The sequence below is a fragment of the Pagrus pagrus genome, assembly GCF_965226575.1.
Source record: "Pagrus pagrus genome assembly, chromosome: 14".
NCBI lineage: Eukaryota > Metazoa > Chordata > Actinopteri > Spariformes > Sparidae > Pagrus > Pagrus pagrus.
This window is the reverse complement of record NC_140198.1, coordinates 1,772,649-1,794,026: the sequence shown is the minus strand read 5'-3', so window position 1 is coordinate 1,794,026 and position 21,378 is coordinate 1,772,649. Positions and strand designations below refer to the sequence as shown.

Here is a 21,378-nt window from a genome sequence, read left to right as displayed (position 1 = left end):
GAGTAATGTGGATTTACGATTTCCGGTTTGAGCACCTAACATTCAAAATAAAAGCGACTGAGGTCAGAACGGTTCAGATTACATAATCCGGTATTATATAATAAAATACTTCTGTGTTTATGACAGCAACAACAACAGGTCAGATTAATCATTATGATAACGTTTCAGCATGGTGGAAGGTTACTTTTTACTCTTATAATGGATTGTTAGAGTTATAGCCAATACCAAATATAAATGTCATGTTTCGCATTGTGTTATTTGCTCGGTTAACATGAACGGTAAAACGTGGAGATGCCGGGGATTGAACCCGGGGCCTCATACATGCGAAGCATGCGCTCTACCACTGAGCTACATCCCCACATAGTGCACCAGTAGGGGCAGCAGACCCTATTTATATAAAATGGCGGCCAGTGGAGTGAAACGGTGACCTGAGTTTTGGTGTCCAAAATTGATCCAAGTTTGTTATTTCTGAATAAGAGGGATTATTTGTTACCAGAAACACCCCCAGCAGTTCAAATGAAAGTAAATGATTTTTCTGCATTATTTTACAGACTTGGATGCTGGTGTAATTAGGTCTTTAGGCTTTTGCTCTGTTGTACCATAAAGAGCATGCATGACCTAATCTCACCTCAGAGCTTCCAGCCTACAGTTTGGACTCTTCAGTCCAGCAGACAACATCTTCAGTCCTGAATCCTGCAGGTTGTTGTTACCGAGGTCCAGCTCTCGCAGACTAGAGGACTGGGTGCCGAGAGCTGAGGACAGAGCTTCACAGTTTTTCTCTGATAGCTTACAGGCGCTCAACCTGGGAAACCAAAATAAGCAAATAATAATTTACATCTGCATTTGAAGTGTAGCCCTGTGTAAAATCATTTAGGTCACAGTCCATAAAAGTTTATGATATTTAAAAGAGGAAGTTCATAATATTAAAAAAAAAAAAAAAAGGTTAAAATATTTGCTGGATAAAAAGTATAAATATATGTACAGTTTAATAAATTAGACTGTTAACAGTAAAAAGATAAATATATATAAAGGTTTTAAGTTTATAAAATATCTGTGATGAAGTAGCAGTGTATTCTCGTGTGTAAACGAACTTGTTACCTGTCAATCATTTCATTCCTGCGTTGCCTTTTGTTTGTAAAAACTCACGAGCCAATCAGAGTAAAGTCACTGTGTAAGAGGCGGGACTAGTGGCGCAGGTTAGTGTGGAGTGTGCTGCGGGGAGCATTTAAGTTTATCGTGGAGGTCGACTGCTCGTGGTCCTGATATAAACTCCTGTGTGACCTGCAAGAGGTGAGTATTGTGTGTATGCCTGTATTGTGTGCTATATCTAACTGTTATAATGTGAAGAGACTGGGTGTGTAACGCGGTTAGCGACGTGCTAGCTAGCGGTAGCATACGGTGCTAATGTGCCTGTGTATCGTAGCTTCAGCATGAAGATGTTTCCGAAGCTAACGCGAGCTAATGCTAATTCGACAGGAGATGGCGTTTGATATTGTGGTTCAACTTATGATGATATGCTTCAAGGAGACGGACGTTGGAGAGGGAGAGAGGTCCGGACGGGTTTCCGACAGACGGCCTGCTGTTTTCTCCTGGTGACCTCGCTGCTGTGTGCCGTTGCCCGCGTGTGTGCTTGACCTGTGACTGCCCTTGCCCTTGTGAGGCGGCCATCTTGTCCCCTCTGTCCCTACCATGGATCTATAATATAACCTGGATATGACGAAGCCTCTCAGCAGGCACGCCGATTTTTTCCAGTGGCCACTCGCGGTATTGCAACAAAAAATCCCATGGGGCCCAGAAAGCATTTTTCCCATAAGCCGTAATAGTAAAAGAGAAGCCTGTAAAACTGTCCTCAGGACACCTCCAGCTGTCACCACTGTTAACTGCTAATCTTTGTATTCCATATTTTTAAGTCATGGACTTTTAAACCGTCACAAAGTTTTGTAAAGGCCAGAAAAGCCCCCCCAAAGTCTCATTTTCCATGGTGACGTCACAGCTGTGTGCGTGAACTCCCAAGCGCGGTCGCGCTGTGTCTCGGGAGCGAGGATGCCTGTTGGCTGAATGACAGCTCTGAACGGGGCTAAACGTGGTGGGAAAAGTGAATTAAATGACTCCAGGGTCTTTTTCAAGACAGCGTTGTGATACAAGTTTCATATTTTAATGGCATGTATTTTAAATGCAGTTCTAAAGGTATTTTGGCGTTAAATCACCCGCTGAATGACCGCATTTTCACTTACTGCCAGTGCCACTGCTGTGGAAAAGTCTAAAAGTTATTTACCATGCATGTGATAGTGTCGGTGATGTGTGTCACCAGGGTCTGATGACTGATGTTCAGTATCCTTTTCATCCTGTCATAACGACCTTTTATTACGGTTTGAACCGTCTCAGTCTGACGGCCTGGAGTCATGCAGTCTGCAGCAGAGCTGATGATGATGATGCAAGTATAAACGACAAAGCAATAAATAATAAAGATGAATAAAATAGAAAAATATAAGATACAATTAACTAAGAAATGCACATTTTACTTAAGTAATGTCAAAGCGTTCTCTATTTAAAGAAAGTAAGAAACAACAGTCAACATGCAGTCACATGTTATACTCTCACTTGGCTCTTACAAACTATTTTTCTCAGGTTTGCAGACTGTAATCACAAATTAAACAATGTTTACTTGGGACAGATTTGTTTGAGCCTTGGAAATATTTTACAATTATTTTTTATACATATACACAATCAACTTAATGCACATGAATAATGGCACTTGCACTTCGGTAGAGATATTTGTACTTTATTGGATTCGCACACAACATTGTTTACACATCACAGCAGCTCCGCCTGAAAGGGAGAGTCAGGATCCTGAATAGAGGAGACTGGACATGCTGTATCACTTTGTTAGTGTTTGGTGGAACATGTGCCATAATTACTGTGTCTCACATGTGTAGACTATAGTGCCATCAGTGTGTGATGTAGTTGAGTCACTGTGTACAGTATGAAACACTAAACAGACAGTCGCTCTGGCCACAGAAAAAAAAAAAGTTCCCATCTCTGTGGCACCGTGAGTCCGCGACACAAACGCGCCCCGTAACATGTAATCTGTTGTTTATGACAGATCAGACTACACAAATACACACAACACAACATGTATATGATAATCCATCGATCCACCGATTGACTTCGCTGAAACAAAAGCATACGACCGGGAGGAGGGTTAGGAAAACAGCGGAGAACAACGTTTTATCCTTACTTAGAAATAATAACACAACACAAATTAACCACGTGTAGTCTATAACCATGACTTTGAGAACATCATCGGTTGATGTGCCTATAAATCCATCATTTGATTGTGTAGATCTGTGGTTACCGCTCAAACTCATCCACAAGCACTCATGAGCGCGCAGCGCTTGTCCAGAACGCAATTTGCTCGTTCTCATTGCCCCAGGGCATGATGGGAGGCCCCAGAGCATCATGGGGGGTGACTCAACTGCGCATGCTCTATGGGCCCCATAACGCGGAAGTAAACCCGGAAGTCAGAAACTTTTTCGGCGTATGCGCCAGGCGAGCAACTCCGTTGAAATCAACGGCGGCCATTTTCCGGTCCTGTATCCACTAATAATACATCCATGGTCCCTACTAACAAACAGTGGACTCGTGAGTACTAACTGGAACTCTCGTGCACGCGCTTTTTATTTTGAACTCCGTTGAGTGAAGCGGCCATTTTAGTTTACAGGCCCCACGCACGAGCTTCATCCAACAGGCCTGCCACGGGTTTAAATCTCGTGTGTGTGTGTGTGTGTGTGTGTGTGTGTGTGTGTGGGCCCACAAGTAAATATTGAGTTTTGAGTTGTTGGAAATTAAAGAATACTGTTTGAAGGTAACTTAAGGATATTAAAGTGGGTCAGATTTAATTTATTTTCAAGTATAGAAAGCAAAAGGTTTTCGTTTTGTAAAAGGAAACTATTCATTAGTACAGAAAACATAATTTTGCCTTTTTATTTTATAAGAAAATGCTTTCCCATTTAAATTGTATTTCATTTTGTGTAAATAAATACCTGTGAGGATATTGCATTTAAAGTACAGTTATGGTCATTATTAAAGTTACATATAAAATAGTTGTATTTTTTCATACGAGCCCAGGCCCAGTCTCGCCGTATTAACCACGCTAGTTTTATCTCTTAACTAGATGGGACCTTGGATACAGAAGTATATTCTATCTGCACCTACAGAGATTTATCAGAAGCTTTGACCACTGGCAGCAGCCTCAGAAGAGCCTCCTCTGAAGCAGAGTATTTCTTCAGGTCAAAAACATCCAGATCTTCTTCTGATGACAGTAAGATGAAGACCAGAGCTGACCACTGAGCAGGAGAGAGTTTATCTGTGTGAAGACTTCTTGAACTCAGACACAGGTGGATCTCCTCTTCTAGGGAATGGTCCTTCAGCTCATTCAGACAGTGAAACAGATTGATGCTTCTCTCTGGACAAGGATTCTCCCGGATTTTCCTCTTGATGTACTGGACTGTTTCCTGAGAGGTAGGTGAGTAACATCGTGTTTGAGTGAGCAGGTCTTGCATGAGATCCTGATTGGTCTGCAAGGAGAGGCCTATGAAAAAGCGGAGGAACAAGTCCAGGTGTCCATTTGGACTCTGTAAGGCCTGGTCCACAGCACTGTTGTAGAAGCGTTTTACTGTAGATTTGTCTGCTGTTGGTGTCGAATTATGGCAAGTTGGCTGTTCCTCTGTCAGGAGATCAACCCCATCATTGATGAATGTCAGATGCACATGAAGAGCAGCCAGAAACTCCTGAATGCTCAGATGGACGAAGCAGAACACCTTGTCCTGGTACAGTCCACTCTCCTCTTTAAAGATCTGTGTGAACACTCCTGAGTACACTGAGGCTGCTGTGATATCGATGCCACACTCTGTCAGGTCTGATTCATAGAAGATCAGGTTTCCTTTCTGCAGCTGCTCAAAAGCCAGTTTTCCCAGAGATTCAATCATCTTCCTGCTCTCAGGAGTCCAGTGTGGATCTGTCTCAGCTCCTCCATCATACTTGACGTTCTTCACTTTGGACTGAACCACCAGGAAGTGGATGTACATCTCAGTCAGGGTCTTGGGCAGCTCTCCTCCCTCTCTGGTCTTCAACACATCCTCCAGAACTGTAGCAGTGATCCAGCAGAAGACTGGGATGTGGCACATGATGTGGAGGCTTCGTGATGTCTTGATGTGGGAGATGATTCTGCTGGCCTGCTCCTCATCTCTGAATCTCTTCCTGAAGTACTCCTCCTTCTGTGGGCCAGTGAACCCTCTGACCTCTGTCACCATGTCAACACACTCAGGAGGGATCTGATTGGCTGCTGCAGGTCGTGTGGTTATCCAGAGGCGAGCAGAGGGAAGCAGTTTCCCCCTGATGAGGTTTGTCAGCAGCACATCCACTGAGGTGGACTCTGTAACATCAGTCAGGATCTCGGTGTTGTGGAAGTCCAGAGGAGGTCGACACTCATCCAGACCGTCAAAGATGAACACAACCTGGAACTCTTCAAAGCTGCAGATTTCTTTGGTTTCAGTGAAGAAGTGATGAACAAGCTCCACCAAGCTGAACTTTTTCTCTTTCGGCACATTCAGCTCTCTGAAAGTGAATGGAAATGTGAACTGTATGTCCTGGTTGGCTTTGTCTTCAGCCCAGTCCAGAGTGAACTTCTGTGTTAAAACTGTTTTCCCAATGCCAGCCACTCCCTTTGTCACCACTGTTCTGATTGGCCCAAATCTTCCAGGTGAAGGTTTAAAGATGTCTTCACATCTGATCATTCGTTCTGGCCTCAGTGGTTTTCTGGATCTGCTTTCAATCTGTCGGACCTCATGTTCATCATTGACCTCTCCAGTCCCTCCCTCTGTGATATAGAGCTCAGTGTAGATCTGATTCAGATAGGTTGGGTTTCCTGCTTTAGCAATTCCCTCGAACAAACACTTGAACTTCTTCTGTAGATTAGATTTGAGTTTGCACTGGCAGGAGGCAGGGGTTTCTGAAAGAACATAAAACCAATAACACAACTGAGTGGAAAGTGCAGGAAATGTAAAAGACAACATTCGTACTAGTCAGACACTTTTGTTCAGGTGTCCCATGCCAATTCTTTAGGGTATGGGTTTGTTTCAGTGTCGCATGCTGATTCCTTCATGGTTTGCCAGTCTTGATGGTATACCACTCTTGTTTTTTATATATATGGACTCTTTCATGGTACACTACTCTTGTTTAGTGTCCCATGCCAATTTCTCCTAAAATCCTTACTTTTCTGCAGACAGTCAGCCATGTCCTCCTGTTTCATTCTGCTCAGGAAGTCCAGTGTGATCTTCAAAAACGCCTCTCTGCTGCTACTCCTCTGCTCCTCATCGTCCAACACCTCCTCATCCAACTTCTGCCTACCTAAGCATTCTTGGTAATCTGGTTTTAGGATCCTCTGAAATCTCTTCAGCTCATTCTTCACAAAACAGATGATGTTCTCTTCAAGTAGCTGGAAAACAAAACTATGCTGATCAAACATGATTAATACTAAAATAATGGGGCATATTGTCAAACCTTAACATGGACTGACACTCGGTCTACAATCTCATTATTTTATCACATTACATTGTCACTACAGTCCATAAAGAGTATTGTGAACAGAATGTTTAGTTTTATTCCTTCTTTTTAAAAGGTAAACTGTTGAAGATCAACACACCATAAAAATGGAGTCCATGTCTGTCTGATGCTGAGAAGAAGGACCAAACGGACCCTCTGATGTTTCCCAATCAACTCTGTGGAGAAAACTGTGGATATAGAATCACTACAAACCAAAAGTTACACAGCAGAGTGGAAAAGATATCTCATAACTGGAAAATGTCACATCACTGGTGCAAAACATTTTATTCACCATTACTGACATATGTAGACTTGTCCTGACAGATTATTAAAAGTCTATCTCCATAGTTTTGTGTGTGTGTGTGTGTGTGTGTGTGTGTGTGTGTGTGTGTGTGTGTGTGTGTGTGTGTGTGTGTAATGATTTTTTTGTTTTAAAGAATATACAAAGTTTGTAGATTGACATGTCATTTGTCACATTAGCAAAACAATAATATTCAGTATATAAGTTTTATAGTAAGGATGTACCTATGGTACACTTGTTAGGTAATGTGCTGAATAGCCACAAACACAGATTTTTATTATTTTATTTCTTTATGCAGAGCAGTTTTCAGTCCAAAGACAGGCAATTTACACATCTGTCTATGGTGAGGTGTTGTATTTTGGGTTTTTTGGCTGAAAGAAGTGATAGAATTTGGAAACAACCAGTCACTAGTCCTGTCCTGCACAAAAACAGAACCAAGTCATCATCATCATCATCATATTCCCATTTCAAATCTTTACCTTCTGTCAACAGGATGCGGTCCACCTTTGAAATCAACAGGGTGAAACATCGACCGGTCGCTCTTCATGGACACACAGCCGGCAACAGGAGAGTCTGGTCTCTGCTGGTCGATCCTGATGGAAACAGAATAGAAAATCAACAGATCGAGCCCAAACATACAGGATCTGTGAACCCACAACTTCAAATGTGCCACCCAAACCTCAAACTGGACATCACATCGTCTCACTGCGAGCCCTCACCAGCAGTCTTTAGTCTTAACACCTGGTAATTAACACATCTATCAAATGTGTTTTGGAAAACATTTTAGTTCTGCTGTGAGAATTTTTGGGCGCATTTAAGTTTAAAATAAAGAATGTAGTCTCTACATGTATAATCCAGTAGCTACTGTAACACGTAGTCATTTGGACACAACCTTTCACTACACTCCATCACAAAAGCAGGAGATGGTCATTATATTTTCATCATCATTAAAATCCCATTTTAAGTCCTTACCCTTTGAAATCAACAGGGTGAAACATTGAGCGGTCACTCTTCATGGACACACGGTCAGGAACAGGAGAGTCTGGTCTCTGCTGTCGGATCCTGATAGAAACAGAAGAAAAATAGGACACATTTTACACTCTAACAAATACCATTGTTCTGCTTTTAATTAATTCTCTCACAGTCTTCAGCTGGAAACACTTAAATCCCAGTGTTTGCAGCAGAAGTGAAATAACAGGATTTAGCTCCCTACATTTTGAACTGATAGTTATATAATTATTGTTTAATTGTTCTTGGAGCTGGTTGTCTATTTGTGACCCATAAATAACTTTAAATATCTATAATATTTATTATGATAGCAGTTTTGTTACTTGCTGACTCACATATCTTGCATTCCTTCGTTGAGCTCAGCAGTTCCTTCTGTTGAACAGTTTCTCTTCATGGGTACCCAGCTGGGCTCAGGTCCAGGTTCAGGAGAGTCTGATCCCTCTTGCTGTGATCTTTTAGATGAAGGAGAAGAAGAACATCAAGATGGAAAATTACAAAGGCTTGATTTCTTTTCTTTCTGACCTGCTGACATTTTTTCCATTTTTGTCCACTGGGCTTTACACAGGTATGATGTGGAAATTCACCAGCCGCCACTGTGACTAACATTATGTGAAGAATGAATCCTGAGTACGCTCACCTCTCCATGCTGCTGCCATGTAGTCTGTAGCTGAAAGTGAAAGTAGATGAGAGATGATGAAACAAAGCTCCCAGCCCCTCCTAGAAGAACAGCTGTAAAGCTGTATCTGTCAGATAAATGTAGAGCTGTTAAAAAGTACATTTGCCTCCGACATCTAGTGGAGCATGAAGTAGCATTAAATTGCAACAACCTCAAAACTGTTTTTAAAGTATATGTATGTTTACTTTCCACCATTAAGAGCAGTGTACAATTATTTCCATACTGAATATTTTATAAGGCTTTGGCATCATTGAGTGAAGCACAAAATAAACCCCAAAACAATACTCAAAGTCCACCAAGTTATATTGTTAAGTATAAAGAGAAACAACCACAAGCAGAGAGCAGTTTCAGTTAACTTACAGTCATCCTCTGTGTTGAAGTCAAATGAACACGTCTGCTAAAACGAAAGCTGTATTTATAAATGTAACAGCTGTTGTTAACTCGTTCACACCCTCATGCTTTAAGGGTGAACCAGAGATCACACAGGAAACAGAGTTTTTTCAGCAGACACATTTGGAAACCGCAACCTCAAATTCTTTTCATTCCTTTAGTTTATTTGCATACTGATTTGTTTGTTTTTGTTTGTCCTTCATTTGCTTACATGTTGTCACTAGTTGAACATTTCAGTTTATTAACGTTATTTTTAATTTATTTTCATACTAAGCAGTTCTGCAGTCTGTGATGGAAAAACTGCCTGGAACATATTTTCTAGTATTCTTTGTATAACGTCAATTTTAAAAGGTGTAAATAAAGTAAAAATACCATTTGTATTTTGTAATTCACCTTCCGGCCACCAGCGGCAGCAGTGACTCAGAGGCAGCAGAGAGCAGCGCACACGGCGCTCGGCGGGGAAAAAAAACACAAGACGGCGCCATTTTGATCTTACGAGTACTGCACTTTAGAGATGTACTGAGTGTAAAGGGAATGTGTTTTTGTTACTTTACAGCCGCCTGATATCGGCGTAAATACTCCTGAACGGTTAATGAGACCTTCAGCTGCTGTCTAACTGACTCATATTGTCCACATGTGTCTAGAAATCAACTCTAAATCAACGCAGAATGTCTGAAATGGCCGCGTCCCTTGTGGAGCCATACAGGACGGTCCTGTATCACAGACACCAGTCATGTAAGTGTTAATAAGCTGTAACAGCTGCTGTAGGCGGAGTGTCAGCTGTGGTGTGGTTGCGTTTTAACACGCTGTCATCCCGCCACGTTTAAAACCTGGAAAAGTACTGGAACAGACAAATCATGCGTGGAAATCTAGTCCAAATAGAACGGCGTTCAGGTAAAGTGACGTAGCTGCGATGGCCGAGTGGTTAAGGCGTTGGACTTGAAATCCAATGGGGTCTCCCCGCGCAGGTTCGAACCCTGCTCGCAGCGGATGTGTCTCTTTTTCACAATTAATTTATTTTTAGAAAAGTCCAATCATATGATATATGAAGAGGAACTATTTATTTAACCAGACGAAATGGAAAATATGTTTGTTTTCTAACCAGTTTGAAACAAGTTGCTCAAAAAAACTGCTCAAATTCAAACATATTAGTGTTATTAAAAATGGTTTCACGTCTGTCAGGAGACATTATAATACATTTGCATGTGATTTATGCCATCGAATGTTTTGTCTTTTATCTGGAACTTGATTCTGTAATAAAGTCTGTTTGCATTCATTAAAAGGTCATTCTAACTAGTGACCCCCACTGACACTGACCCCCTTAAAGCTCTGGTCTACGATCTGAGAAGGGTTTGAAAAAAGCATCCCCCTCCCCTCTGTGCTCCTTAACCCCTCTCCTCCGAGCTCGTATCGCTCTCCCCTCGGAGCCCCGCGACACACCCCTTCCCGCAACAAGCCGGCGAGTGGACTGCTAACTCAGATCCTAACTCCTCCTAACAAAGTCCTAACAAGTCCAAACAAAGTCCTAACAAATTCCTAACAAGTCCTAACAAAGTCCTAACAAATTCCTAACCAAGTCCTAACAAGTCCAAACAAAGTCCTAACAAAGTCCTAACAAGTCCAAACAAAGTCCTAACAAATTCCTAACAAAGTCCCAACAAGTCCAAACAAAGTCCTAACAAATTCCTAACAAGTCCAAACAAAGTCCTAACAAATTCCTAACCAAGTCCTAACAAGTCCAAACAAAGTCCAAACAAAGTCCTAACAAAGTCCTAACAAGTCCTAACAAGTCCAAACAAAGTCCTAACAAATTCCTAACAAGTCCAAACAAAGTCCTAACAAAGTCCTAACAAGTCCAAACAAAGTCCTAACAAATTCCTAACAAGTCCTGACAAGTCCTAACAAAGTCCTAACAAAGTCAGTGGTTAAGGCGTTGGACTTGAAATTCAATGGGGCCTCCCCGCGCAGGATCGAACCCTGCTTGCAGCGAATGTGTCTTTTTTCACGATGACTTTATTTTTAGAAAAGTCCAATCATATGATATATGAAGAGGAACTATTTATTTAACCAGATGAAATGGAAAATATGTTTGTTTTCTTACCAGTTTGAAACAAGTTGCTCAAAAAAACTGCTCAATTTGAACATATAAGTGTTATTAAAAATATATACTTTATATTTCAAGTTTCAAGTCTGTCAGGAGACATTATAATACATTTGCATGTGATTTATGCTATCGAATGTTTTGTCTTTTATCTGGAACTTGATTCTTTAATAAAGTCAGTTTGCATTCATTAAAAGGTCATTCAATCAATAACCCCCACTGACACTGACCCCCTTCACTTACATTACAAAGTTTTAGTCACCAGATGCTCTTATTTTGCACAGTGCAGTATCCGTATCGACTGTGACCTCACACAATCCAGGTCAAACTTTTTGCACTACTGGATAAATCTGGACAGTCTTCATCTATCTACTACTATTCTAAATCACCGTACACAACAATACCGTGAAACTGTGATATTTTCTATGACGGTTATCGTACCATACTTATGCCGTTACAACCCCTGGTCTTTACCAGGCAGAGCACTTTGTTCTTAAACCTGCATTAACTGATGTTTGGACATCACCAATGGGGTCTTCGAAACCCTGCTCGCAGCAGATCTATGGTAATTTTATAAATTGGACAAAGCAGGAGATATGTTGATTCCACACTGGCCTCTACCTCGCAACATAAACATCGTGGCAGATTAAGGGGTGGTTGACATTATGCTGACGTGTCTCTTCATTTCCTTCCAGCGTGTCAAAGCTCCTCCCAACCAAGATGCGAGAGAGAGTTGTGAGGACGGAGGAGGCAAAGCTGCCAAATGAGAAATCCTGGGCCTTGCTACACATCCATGGAGGCCACACCTCTTGCCAGACACCACAGGACGACCCCAGAGCTCCTGTGTTCCTGCCTGGACGGATCAGAGCCAAGTCCAATCCACGCTGGGGCCTCCATGGATCAGAGAGATTCCCTCATGTTCATGGCAGGTGTCATCTCAGTCTTATGTGTTATGTGTTACTAAATGTCAGCTTGAGGTGAAAAAGGCTGTAACAGGCGCCTTCACACGTATTGTTTTGCATGACCAACAGAAGCCCACACAGCCCATCACATTTGCAAAGCCCCGAAATGCTCAGTATGTTTTTGAAAATACAAAACTAGCAGAGGATGGTTTCGATCCATCGACCTCTGGGTTATGGGCCCAGCACGCTTCCGCTGCGCCACTCTGCTGTGTGATGCTGCTGACACTAGACTGGTTCATTCATTCAAAGACAGTGACGCTGGTATTATAATCCTTTTGGTAATCATGACATAAACATTACACCTGCTAAACATCAGCATGTTAGCAGAGCCATTGTGAGCATGTTAGCATGCTGATGCTAGCACTACTGCAGACTCTTTGACTTTATTATATTCATGAGATCAAGTTATGTGCTTGAGATGCAGTCGTCATGGTGAAGCCAAACTGTTGTTGTGTTGTCTCTCACCTCCAAGGGTGTTCATATTGTTCCTGTGTGTGTGTGTGTGTGTGTGTGTGTGTGTGTGTGTGTGTGTGTGTTAAGGCCACCTGCTCTGTCTGGCCTTTAACATCAGAACAAAATGTTCCTGTTCTTCAACAGCATGACGTCTCTCTCTGTCCGTCTCTCTCTGTCCGTCTCTCTCTGTCCGTCTCCTCCTGGCAGAGACGAGGTATCACACAGTCCCACACATATGGTCTGAGGACGGCCGTGTCGGTTGTTGGTTGTTCATGTTGTTTGTTGTTCGATGAGCGTCGTCAGTCCTCAGAGAGAACAGCAGCTACATGCTGATAACTGTCTGCCACACGTCTGTTCATGCAGAGTTTCATAACAAACATCCTCAGAGCTGCTCAGCCTGTGAAAACTGTTGTATGGTGTCTACAAATGTCTCACACACAGTCACGAGACTGTCTATCTGTCAGTGAGGCTCTAAGGCAGCGTTACTCATCGTGTGGGTTACACGGCAGCAAATAGTTATATAATAATGCAGCCGATACTTATCTTTCCTGAAATAAATATATAAAAAGCAGCTTCACTGATTGAACACAAGATGGCAGTACAGGCTACAAACAGTGGCTCCTCACTGACTCATTGCTGAAGGTAAATAAACTCTGAGCTGTTTCAGGATAATCTGATATGAGTTCAGTTACAAACCATAACTAGTTTGTGAAATACACTGATAGAGAGTTCCTAAAAACACATTTATTCAATGTTTTTGTTGTGAAAACTTGAACTCAGTAAAAGAACAAATCCATGTGGATACATAATACTTGGCAAAAGTCCACACAGCAGAAGTAATGATCCAGCTTCTTTACTCCAGTAAAAGTAATCGAGTACAGGCTCTGACATGTACTCAGAGTATCGGAGTACAAAGTCTCCCTCTGAAGGACATTTGTGGTCAAAGCTAACTGAAGCTCATGTCATATTAATATAATTCAAAGACTATTAAAGTTAAAGGTAGAGTCAGTAGGATTTGTCCCAGCTGTTCCTGAACGCACCACAAAGATAGTTGATAGTTGAGTCTCATTCCCAGGACGTCAAATAGCCACATGTTGGGTTGGTAAAGCGTCCCGAGCAGCAACAAAGAGAGAAAATAAGAAACTCTCTGCAGATACGAGACACTAACACGCCTTTTCTCCCCATTCCAGCCTCCCTCTCTGTCTGTTCACGTCTTTTACGTCTTTGTTTCGTCTCGCTGCGTCTGCCGTGCATGATGTGCTCTGATAACTTTATAAAAATTAGTCTGGTGATGTTGGGAAGGCGGCGTGCGGCGCACCTGATCTGACGCCTGTGGATTTGGTCACTTGATTTAATGGGGCGCAAGAGGCTTGTCCACATCCGCCGCTTCACTGAGTGACCGACGTCAGCGTTGGCCAGTATACAGTGCCCTTCAGGTACCTTTGATCCGCCATCTTCACCTGTCAGCCAACTACCACACCTTAACTGACGTCCACGCTGTAGAGAGGTTGCGAAGGTCATGCCGTCGGCCAAAACACTAACAGGACAGCCTGAGCTGATTCACAGCGTTAAGCGTTCAGCGTGTCCATCCAACTAATGTCTAATATCTCACGCTTTTTCACTCATTGCCTCCGCACCAGAAGAGGACACGAAAGTCTCTTGGAGAATGCGGGCATCGATCCCGCTACCTCTCGCATGCTAAGCGAGCGCTCTACCATTTGAGCTAATTCCCCTTGCAGGCTTCTGCAAGGCACTGCTGTCAGACCTAAGTTGGGTCCAGCTTGCTTTGCTTGTTTATGATCACACACCGCATGGTCACCTGAACAGTCCCTCAGCCCCAAGACGAGGTGGCCGAGTGGTTAAGGCGATGGACTGCTAATCCATTGTGCTCTGCACGCGTGGGTTCGAATCCCATCCTCGTCGCACTTGAGGTGTCTTTAATCTGCCGTTTTCACATGTCAGTAAACTACCACACCTTAACTCGCGTTCAAACTGTGTTTCTCACCTGACTTAAAGCAGATGCTCGCTGCGTTTATTGTTCAGGCACGTCCGGCTAGAGGGCCCTGCCTGTCGCCCTCGTCTGCTCACAGTAGAAAGAGTTGAAGGCAATCTTTTTCAGAGCCGTGTGTTGCATTGCTTGATTTGTTCGGGTGAAAAAAGTCAAAGCTGTTCCACGTCCACCGGTGAACATAGTGGACGACGTCAATCTTCACCAAGTTTTTCACTCAAGTCCCAGTGTTAGGCCAGCAGGTACGTAAAATAACACAGCCGGCTCGTTGCCATGTAGCTCTCTGTGATTCCTCTGTGAGTGCTTCCTTCGATAGCTCAGTTGGTAGAGCGGAGGACTGTAGGTGTTTAGAGACAGTTATCCTTAGGTCGCTGGTTCAAATCCGGCTCGAAGGAGGAGCTTTTCCTTGGCCTCTGTGTAGATTTTTTGCAATCGTAAAGCACCTGATCTGACGCCTGTGGATTTGGTCACTTGATTTAATGGGGCGCAAGAGGCTTGTCCACATCCGCTGCTTCACTGAGTGACCGACGTCAGCGTTTTTAAAGGTATCAATCAAGGTACCTTCAGGTACCTTTGATCCGCCATCTTCACCTGTCAGCCAACTGCCACACCTTAACTAACGTCCACGCCGTAGAGAGGTTGCGAAGGTTAATGATTGTAATGAAAATCACGTTGCTACTCCTTTAGATTTGAATTACCCCTCTAGCGCCACCCTCAGGACAAACCTCACACATTTAGCTTCACTCGTCTCGATGAACAGAAAAATCATCAGGACGCTGTTTGTTTTTGTTGTTGCTGTAATGAACACTATAGCCTGTGGGCGGCGCTATCAGAGGCTCCCACTGACACAGTTGTTTGTGTTTGTTAATTGACGAGAGGCGGACTCCATCAGCCTCGTGTGTGTGTCTAATGCGATCCACGCTCACACTTTATTCTCTGTGGATCCTGTTTTCTATTATCCTCTCTGTGGTAATTTGATGCAAATATATTCGGCTGTCGGAGGATTTTCACAGAGAATTAAACCTGAGAACTCCCGAATTAGAGGAAAGACGGCGATCGCTGTGCTGCTTTGTGTTCCCATCAGTCACACACACACACACACACACACACACACACACACACACACACACACACACAGTCATTTATTGTGTGCTCGTACATTCGCTGATCTTGGTTGCTTCAAATCACTGTAGAAATTAATTTAGCTTTTTCTTTTCTTGTCAGTTTGTCTGCGCAGAAATGTCCCAACACAACACAGTCATGTATTCACCTCCTGTGCAGAATTTGAATAGAAAACTACAGTTCAAAGCTTCAACATTTACATTTTAACCGGGTTGCAGCTGGGATTGTAGGAATGTATGAGGCCATGAGTCCAAGTGCACCCATGCAGCACAAATCCAGCCACTGTAGAAAAAGTTTTGGAGTCTCGGAGACTTCTACAGCGCTTTAAGAATATCACTCTGGTGGAAAACTTACAATAATTATCTTTTTTTTAATTAAGAGTCCATTTTTCATTTCCTAAAAACAGTCAAATCTAATAATATTGACTCAGAATCGGCCCTAAAAAAGGTTTGTGTGTAATTTTAGTATATAAACTCCATCTCAGGTCATTCAGCCCCATAAACATCCTGTATACTTGGTGTATTAGGGCCGTTTTACTGATCGCTTAACTTGTTGCTAATCATAACCGCTAACTGCTACCAACTGTAACTAGCTGTCGTTAGCTCGGTTAGCTCAGTTCAGTTAGCAGTCCTATTAGCTGACTCCTCCACCTCCTCCCAGCGGTGGAAAGCTGTGCTGGAGGTGTAAACACAAACATGCCCCCGGTGCTCCGAGATCCGAGTCCAAGCAGAGTCTGCTGATAGGACCGCTGGATGCAGGGCTAACTCAAGCCCCCCAGAGGAGCACCGGGCTTTAAAGCCCACTTTCATAGTGGACAAACCGTGTAATGACATCATCACGTGATGCACTGCGGCCTAAAAATGCTTTTCCCATAAGCTGGCATTGTGTTATCAGACCGACTGGATCAGATTCTGATGGTGAAACAAGTCATCTTGCAGGGATTGTGATGCTAAAATAAATTATCCACTATTTTACGATGTAAGCTTATGGGAAAAAGTCTTTTTTGGCCCCAGTGCATCAGGGGACATTGTAATTACACAGTTTGGGCGCTTCAAAGCCTGGCGCTCTTCCTGAGGGCTTTTAAACCGGGGAGGTTAAAGCCACTGAGCAGCTTTCATAGAAATAAACAGGGGGTTAACATGGGTTAACTGAGCTTACAAGCTAACAGCAGCTGATAACCAACCACCAAGATTTTTTCTCCATGAGATATGATCCACTTTCACCAAAATCAATACAAATAAAGATCAAATTCTCTTCCCCATGTTGCTATTTTCCAAGACAAATGCCGTCCACAGGCTCACCAGCCGTTTGATTTAAAATCAATGTGAGGAGCAATAAAAACAAACTAAGTGACTTCTTTCACATTCAGTAAATGTAGTTGGTCCCCTGTCGACTTCTTTTTATCGTTAAATATGAGCAAGGCCTGGTTGGAGCTGCTGTGAATCACCTCAGGGGTTTTTTGTGCAACTTGAAAACGCTCATGGAAACATAAAACAGAGCAAACCACAGAATTATTGATCTTTTAACTTAGAAAATAACTTTAACGATGGTCGATTTTCTGTCAACTGACTAATTGTTTCAGCTTCATGTTGGTTAAAGTTAATTTCACACTTTTATCTCGTTTTTGATGTTTAAAATCACACGGAGTATAAAAACATACATCTTGCGTGAGCTCAGGCTGCAGCTTCAGACTGAGCCAAGCCGCCTTTACGTAACATAACATAAACATGAAACTGATGTGTGTGTTCGTCCATTTACCTCCATTTATTATGTATGATAAGTTTGAGTCTGACAGCGTCTCTGCTGGCTTTTCTGCTTCGTGGATAGAGACAGAGAGAGAGATAACACCATGTATACCTCCATTTCTATTCCCTGTTTATGTCTCTCGCTCTCTCTCTCTCTCCTGGCTGTGTGTGCAGTGAATTGAAGTGGGAAAGAGGGAGAAACATTAACGACAGGAGGAGGGAGGATGAAGAGAGAGCGAGGGAGGGAGAGAGTGAAGGAGGAGAGAGAGGGAGAGGCGGTGAGCGTGTAAAGGAGGGCGTCTGACTGAGATGAGAGTATTTATAGGTGGAGGGATGAGGAGATAGGACGACAGTGAAGAGAGGGAGGGAGGAGAGAGACGAGAGAGGGAGGTGGAGGTTCAGAGAGAGAGAGAGAGGAAAATCCAGACACAATAAGAAGAAAAGGAAGACAAAGAGGAGGAGAGGGCGAGCGAGAGACCATGCTGAGGAGGAAGAGGAGCGTGTCGTTCGGAGGCTTCGGATGGTGAGCGCGTGTGTGTGTGTGTGAGCGTGTGTGTGTGTGTGTGTGTGTGTGTGTGTGTGTGTTATCCCTTGATGAAACGGCTGAATGATCCCATCACTTCTCTTACTCACACTTTCAGGGTCTTTGAGTTCATTTCCAGTCAGAGCTGCACCGAGATGACATCACGGTGACATCAGAGCTCCCCAAAAATATTAAAATGAGTCAATCCAGCTTTTATTGTTTTTCTGACCTGTTGTGGTTCAAGAGGAGAAGAAAAATTATATATTTATATATCTTAAGTTAAAATTCGACTTTTTCTGAATGGGGTTTGGTTGGAAAGTGTTCCTGCTCCGTAGCAGTTGACCTGTAGTGTTGACGTCTCTTCCCTGTCATCTTTGTTTCCAGTTGTCTGTGATGAACAAAACATAGTTCTTGACCTGCTGTGTAAATGAACATGGTTGAAGTTAAATTTGGACCTTTTTTGAATGAGGTTTGGTTGAAAAATGATCTTGCTGTTGCAGTTGAGCTGCAGTGTTTACATAACAGAAAGTCAATAAATCCAGATAGTCAAGCCAGCAAAGAAACTGGGAATTAATGTGAGTTTGTATCCTCTACTTGAGCTAATTTCTAGTATGAGGTTCACCAAAGTGACATCATGGTGACATCATAGCTCCCGAAAAATATTAAAATGAGTCAGTCCAGCTTTTATTGTTTTCTGACCTGTTGTGGTTCAAGATGAGAAGAAATATGAAAATTACGCTAAAATAAGACATTTTCTGAATGGGGTTTGGTTGGAAAATGCTCTTTCTCCGTAAGCAGTTGACCTGTAGTTAACATTTTTTAGCTGTTGTCTTTGTTTCTGTTTCAAATTGTCTGATTGTGAAAGAAAAGTGTTTTTGAACTGCAACTGAAGATAAAGAAATGAAAAATGAACACCGGTGAAGGTAACATTTGTAAACTGGTCCTTTTTTGAATGGGGTTTGGTTGGAAAGTGTTGTTGCATCATTGCAGTTGAGCTGTAGTGTTTACACAAGCTCAGTCAGCTTGAGACATCTTTCTTCTTTGTTTCTTTTTCAAGTCGTCTGGTGAACAAAAAGCATGTTTTTTGCTGTGATTCAATATTGAATATTAACATGGTTGAAGTTAAAATTTGTCTTTTTTGAATGGGGTTTGGTTGAAAACTTTTCTTGCTCCTTTGCAGTTGAGCTGTAGTGTTTTGCCACAGAAAGTAAGAATCCAGGTAAGATGAGAAGAAATCTGAAAATTAGTTAAAATTTGACTTTTTTTAATGGAGTTTGGCTGGAAATTCTTGTTGCTCCGTTGAAGTTGAGAGTCACTAAACCCAGTCACCACATCCAAGCCAGGAAATAAACTGAATTAATTTGAGTTTTCATCCCCCACGATGAGAAGAAATGAAGTTAAAATGTGACTTTTCTGACTGGGGTTTGGTTGGAAACTTTTCTTTCTGCGTTAACAGAGTCGTTCAGTTAGAGTTAATACATAACTTTCTCAAGAATTTAATGTTACTTCAGACTTTCGTAACACCAAAGCTGCTGCTTTCTGAATGACTGGAACATTTTGATGATCATCGTTCTGTTTAACAGTTTAAATCCAACACAGTTTTTTCTGTTTCCAGTCTGCAGTTTTCATGTGGAACATGTGAAGTGGGCGCATTAAGGCTGAATACCGAGTGTTAAGTTGATGTTAAACCACCGCTCGATATCATGGTATATTAAACTACAGGTAACCATAGCAACAGCACTTCCCAACAGATAGAACAATAGTGTGTTTGACCTGAAACTCAGCTCTGATGTCATGCATATCTTTAAATCTTATTGTAGTGATTCAGTGGTCAGAGGTCACAGTACTCTGATTACTTCCTGTTGATCGATCATTAGATGCTCAGTTTTTATGATTTGGCTTCTGTTGCTTTTCCACTCGTCACTTGTCAGCGAACACAACGTCAGACCTGAGTTACTGAGCTGATCACAGATGTTCAGATGGCGATTCGTATGAAATTATAATATAAAAACATAAAAAACTACTTCCTCCGCTGCTTCCAGCGTGACTGACGCTTTGAACCGTTGATGTTTCAGATCTTTGGGGTGTTTTGTGACATCAGAGCGAAGGATAAATGTTGATGGGACGACAGAAGCACTGATACAGAGACGAATGTGAAGCAGCTCCTCTGTCTCTGTTCTCGCCTCAGTAAATCTCAGACTGCAATCGGCCTGTCAAACTCCCTGAGACCACAGTGTGTGTGTGTGTGTGTGTGTGTGTGTGGAAACTCTTACACAAGCCTCCTTTTCAATCATTCACTCTCTCTGTTTTCTTTTTCCAACCTTTGTCCCTCTCCTTCCACACATCCTTTCTCCCTTCTTCTTTCCTTTCATATCCCCTTCTTTCCTTCTATACATCCTTATAACCTTCCATACCCCCTTGATCCTTTGATAGATCCTCATTTCCCTCCATCCTTCCTTCTTCCCTTCTGTCTATCCTTATTTCCTCCCATAGCGCTTTCTTTCCTTTGGTACATCCTTGTTTCCTTCCATACACCCCTCTGTCCCACTGTATGTCCTTATTTCCTCCTTTCCTTCTATAAAGTTATTATCTGTTCTCTTTACGTCCTTCCACATCTCCTTCTCTTGTATAAATCCCTCCTTAATTTTCTTCCTATAGATCCTGATTTTCTTCCACCCCTCCTTCTCTCCTCCTGTACATCCTTTATTCTTCCTTCTTTTCTTCTATAAAACTCGTTTCCTTTCATGACTTCTGCGTTACACTCGTTTCCTTCCCCCATAATGTTCTTTCTTTAATCTCTTTCCATCCTCCCTCGGCAGTTACTCTCCTTGTAAACTTACACCTCCTCCTCCTCCCTCCCTATTGACTCTGTCCATCTTTTCTCTCTTCTGTCTGCTTCTCCTCCGTTATGATAAAAATCCGGCTGGTGTAGCGTCACAGTTTACCTCGTCGTCCCTCCGTCCTCTCAGTGTTTACACCGGGTCGACTAATAGAGTTGCTGCATTTAATAATGTAGGAGCAGCTTCAGGGCAGCTGCAGGAACAGTTTATATTAAACCTCCTCCCTCAACTCACCTCCACTTTCTACACTCATCCCTCCTTCAGCTCTGGATTAACTCCTCTGTTGTTGAATTAAAACAGAAAATGTTTGGTCAGCACTCTTCAATTTAACCTTGATGGTTCTGCTGGTATTGTTATAAACGTTACTCTAGTTATTACATTTCTTCATACGGATGGTTTAAAATGTAACAATCACACGTTACAGCCATCGTCAGGTCATAAAGTTAATCATCCGGCAGGAAAACAAAACTGTGGGATTCAAACTAAAGAGATGTTTTTAGTCTCCTTCACTAAAAATGTTCATATCGTCCTGAATCAAAACTGTTTAATCGTCTGTACGGTGGCCTTTAGAGGACATTTCAGACTCAGATGTTGGCATGTGAAAATGTTAACATCACAGGAAACATCTTTAATTAGTTAATTTATT

At 42.4% G+C, this 21,378-nt stretch overlaps 2 protein-coding genes across 7 annotated transcripts in view; one reads left to right on the top strand and one right to left on the bottom strand.

Moving 5' to 3' along the window:
- Nucleotides 1–624: 624 nt before the first annotated feature.
- Nucleotides 625–6,526, bottom strand: LOC311268990 (NLR family CARD domain-containing protein 3-like; the record flags this gene model as incomplete). The annotated part of the gene is made up of 4 exons (XM_084372977.1): nucleotides 625–802; nucleotides 4,216–5,761; nucleotides 6,320–6,339; nucleotides 6,375–6,526. The coding sequence occupies 4 exons, from the start codon at nucleotides 6,524–6,526 to the stop codon at nucleotides 625–627; spliced, it is 1,896 nt and encodes a 631-aa protein (XP_084229103.1).
- LOC311269346 (uncharacterized protein) overlaps nucleotides 1,157–21,378 on the top strand; it is a 23,511-nt gene continuing 3,289 nt past the window's right edge. The window contains exons 1-5 of one of the 6 annotated variants that reach the window (XM_084373435.1): nucleotides 1,157–1,290; nucleotides 1,477–1,688; nucleotides 3,626–3,642; nucleotides 7,397–7,648; nucleotides 11,775–12,004. In XM_084373435.1, coding sequence (XP_084229561.1) covers nucleotides 7,398–7,648; nucleotides 11,775–12,004 — 481 coding nt within the window. In that variant the 5' untranslated portion in view covers nucleotides 1,157–1,290; nucleotides 1,477–1,688; nucleotides 3,626–3,642; nucleotide 7,397. Of the gene's footprint in view, nucleotides 1,291–1,476; nucleotides 1,689–3,619; nucleotides 3,643–4,430; nucleotides 4,522–6,679; nucleotides 6,876–7,396; nucleotides 7,765–11,774; nucleotides 12,005–21,378 lie in introns of those variants that run through there. The other 5 variants (XM_084373434.1, XM_084373436.1, XR_014624076.1 and 2 more) reach the window with 5 other exon arrangements.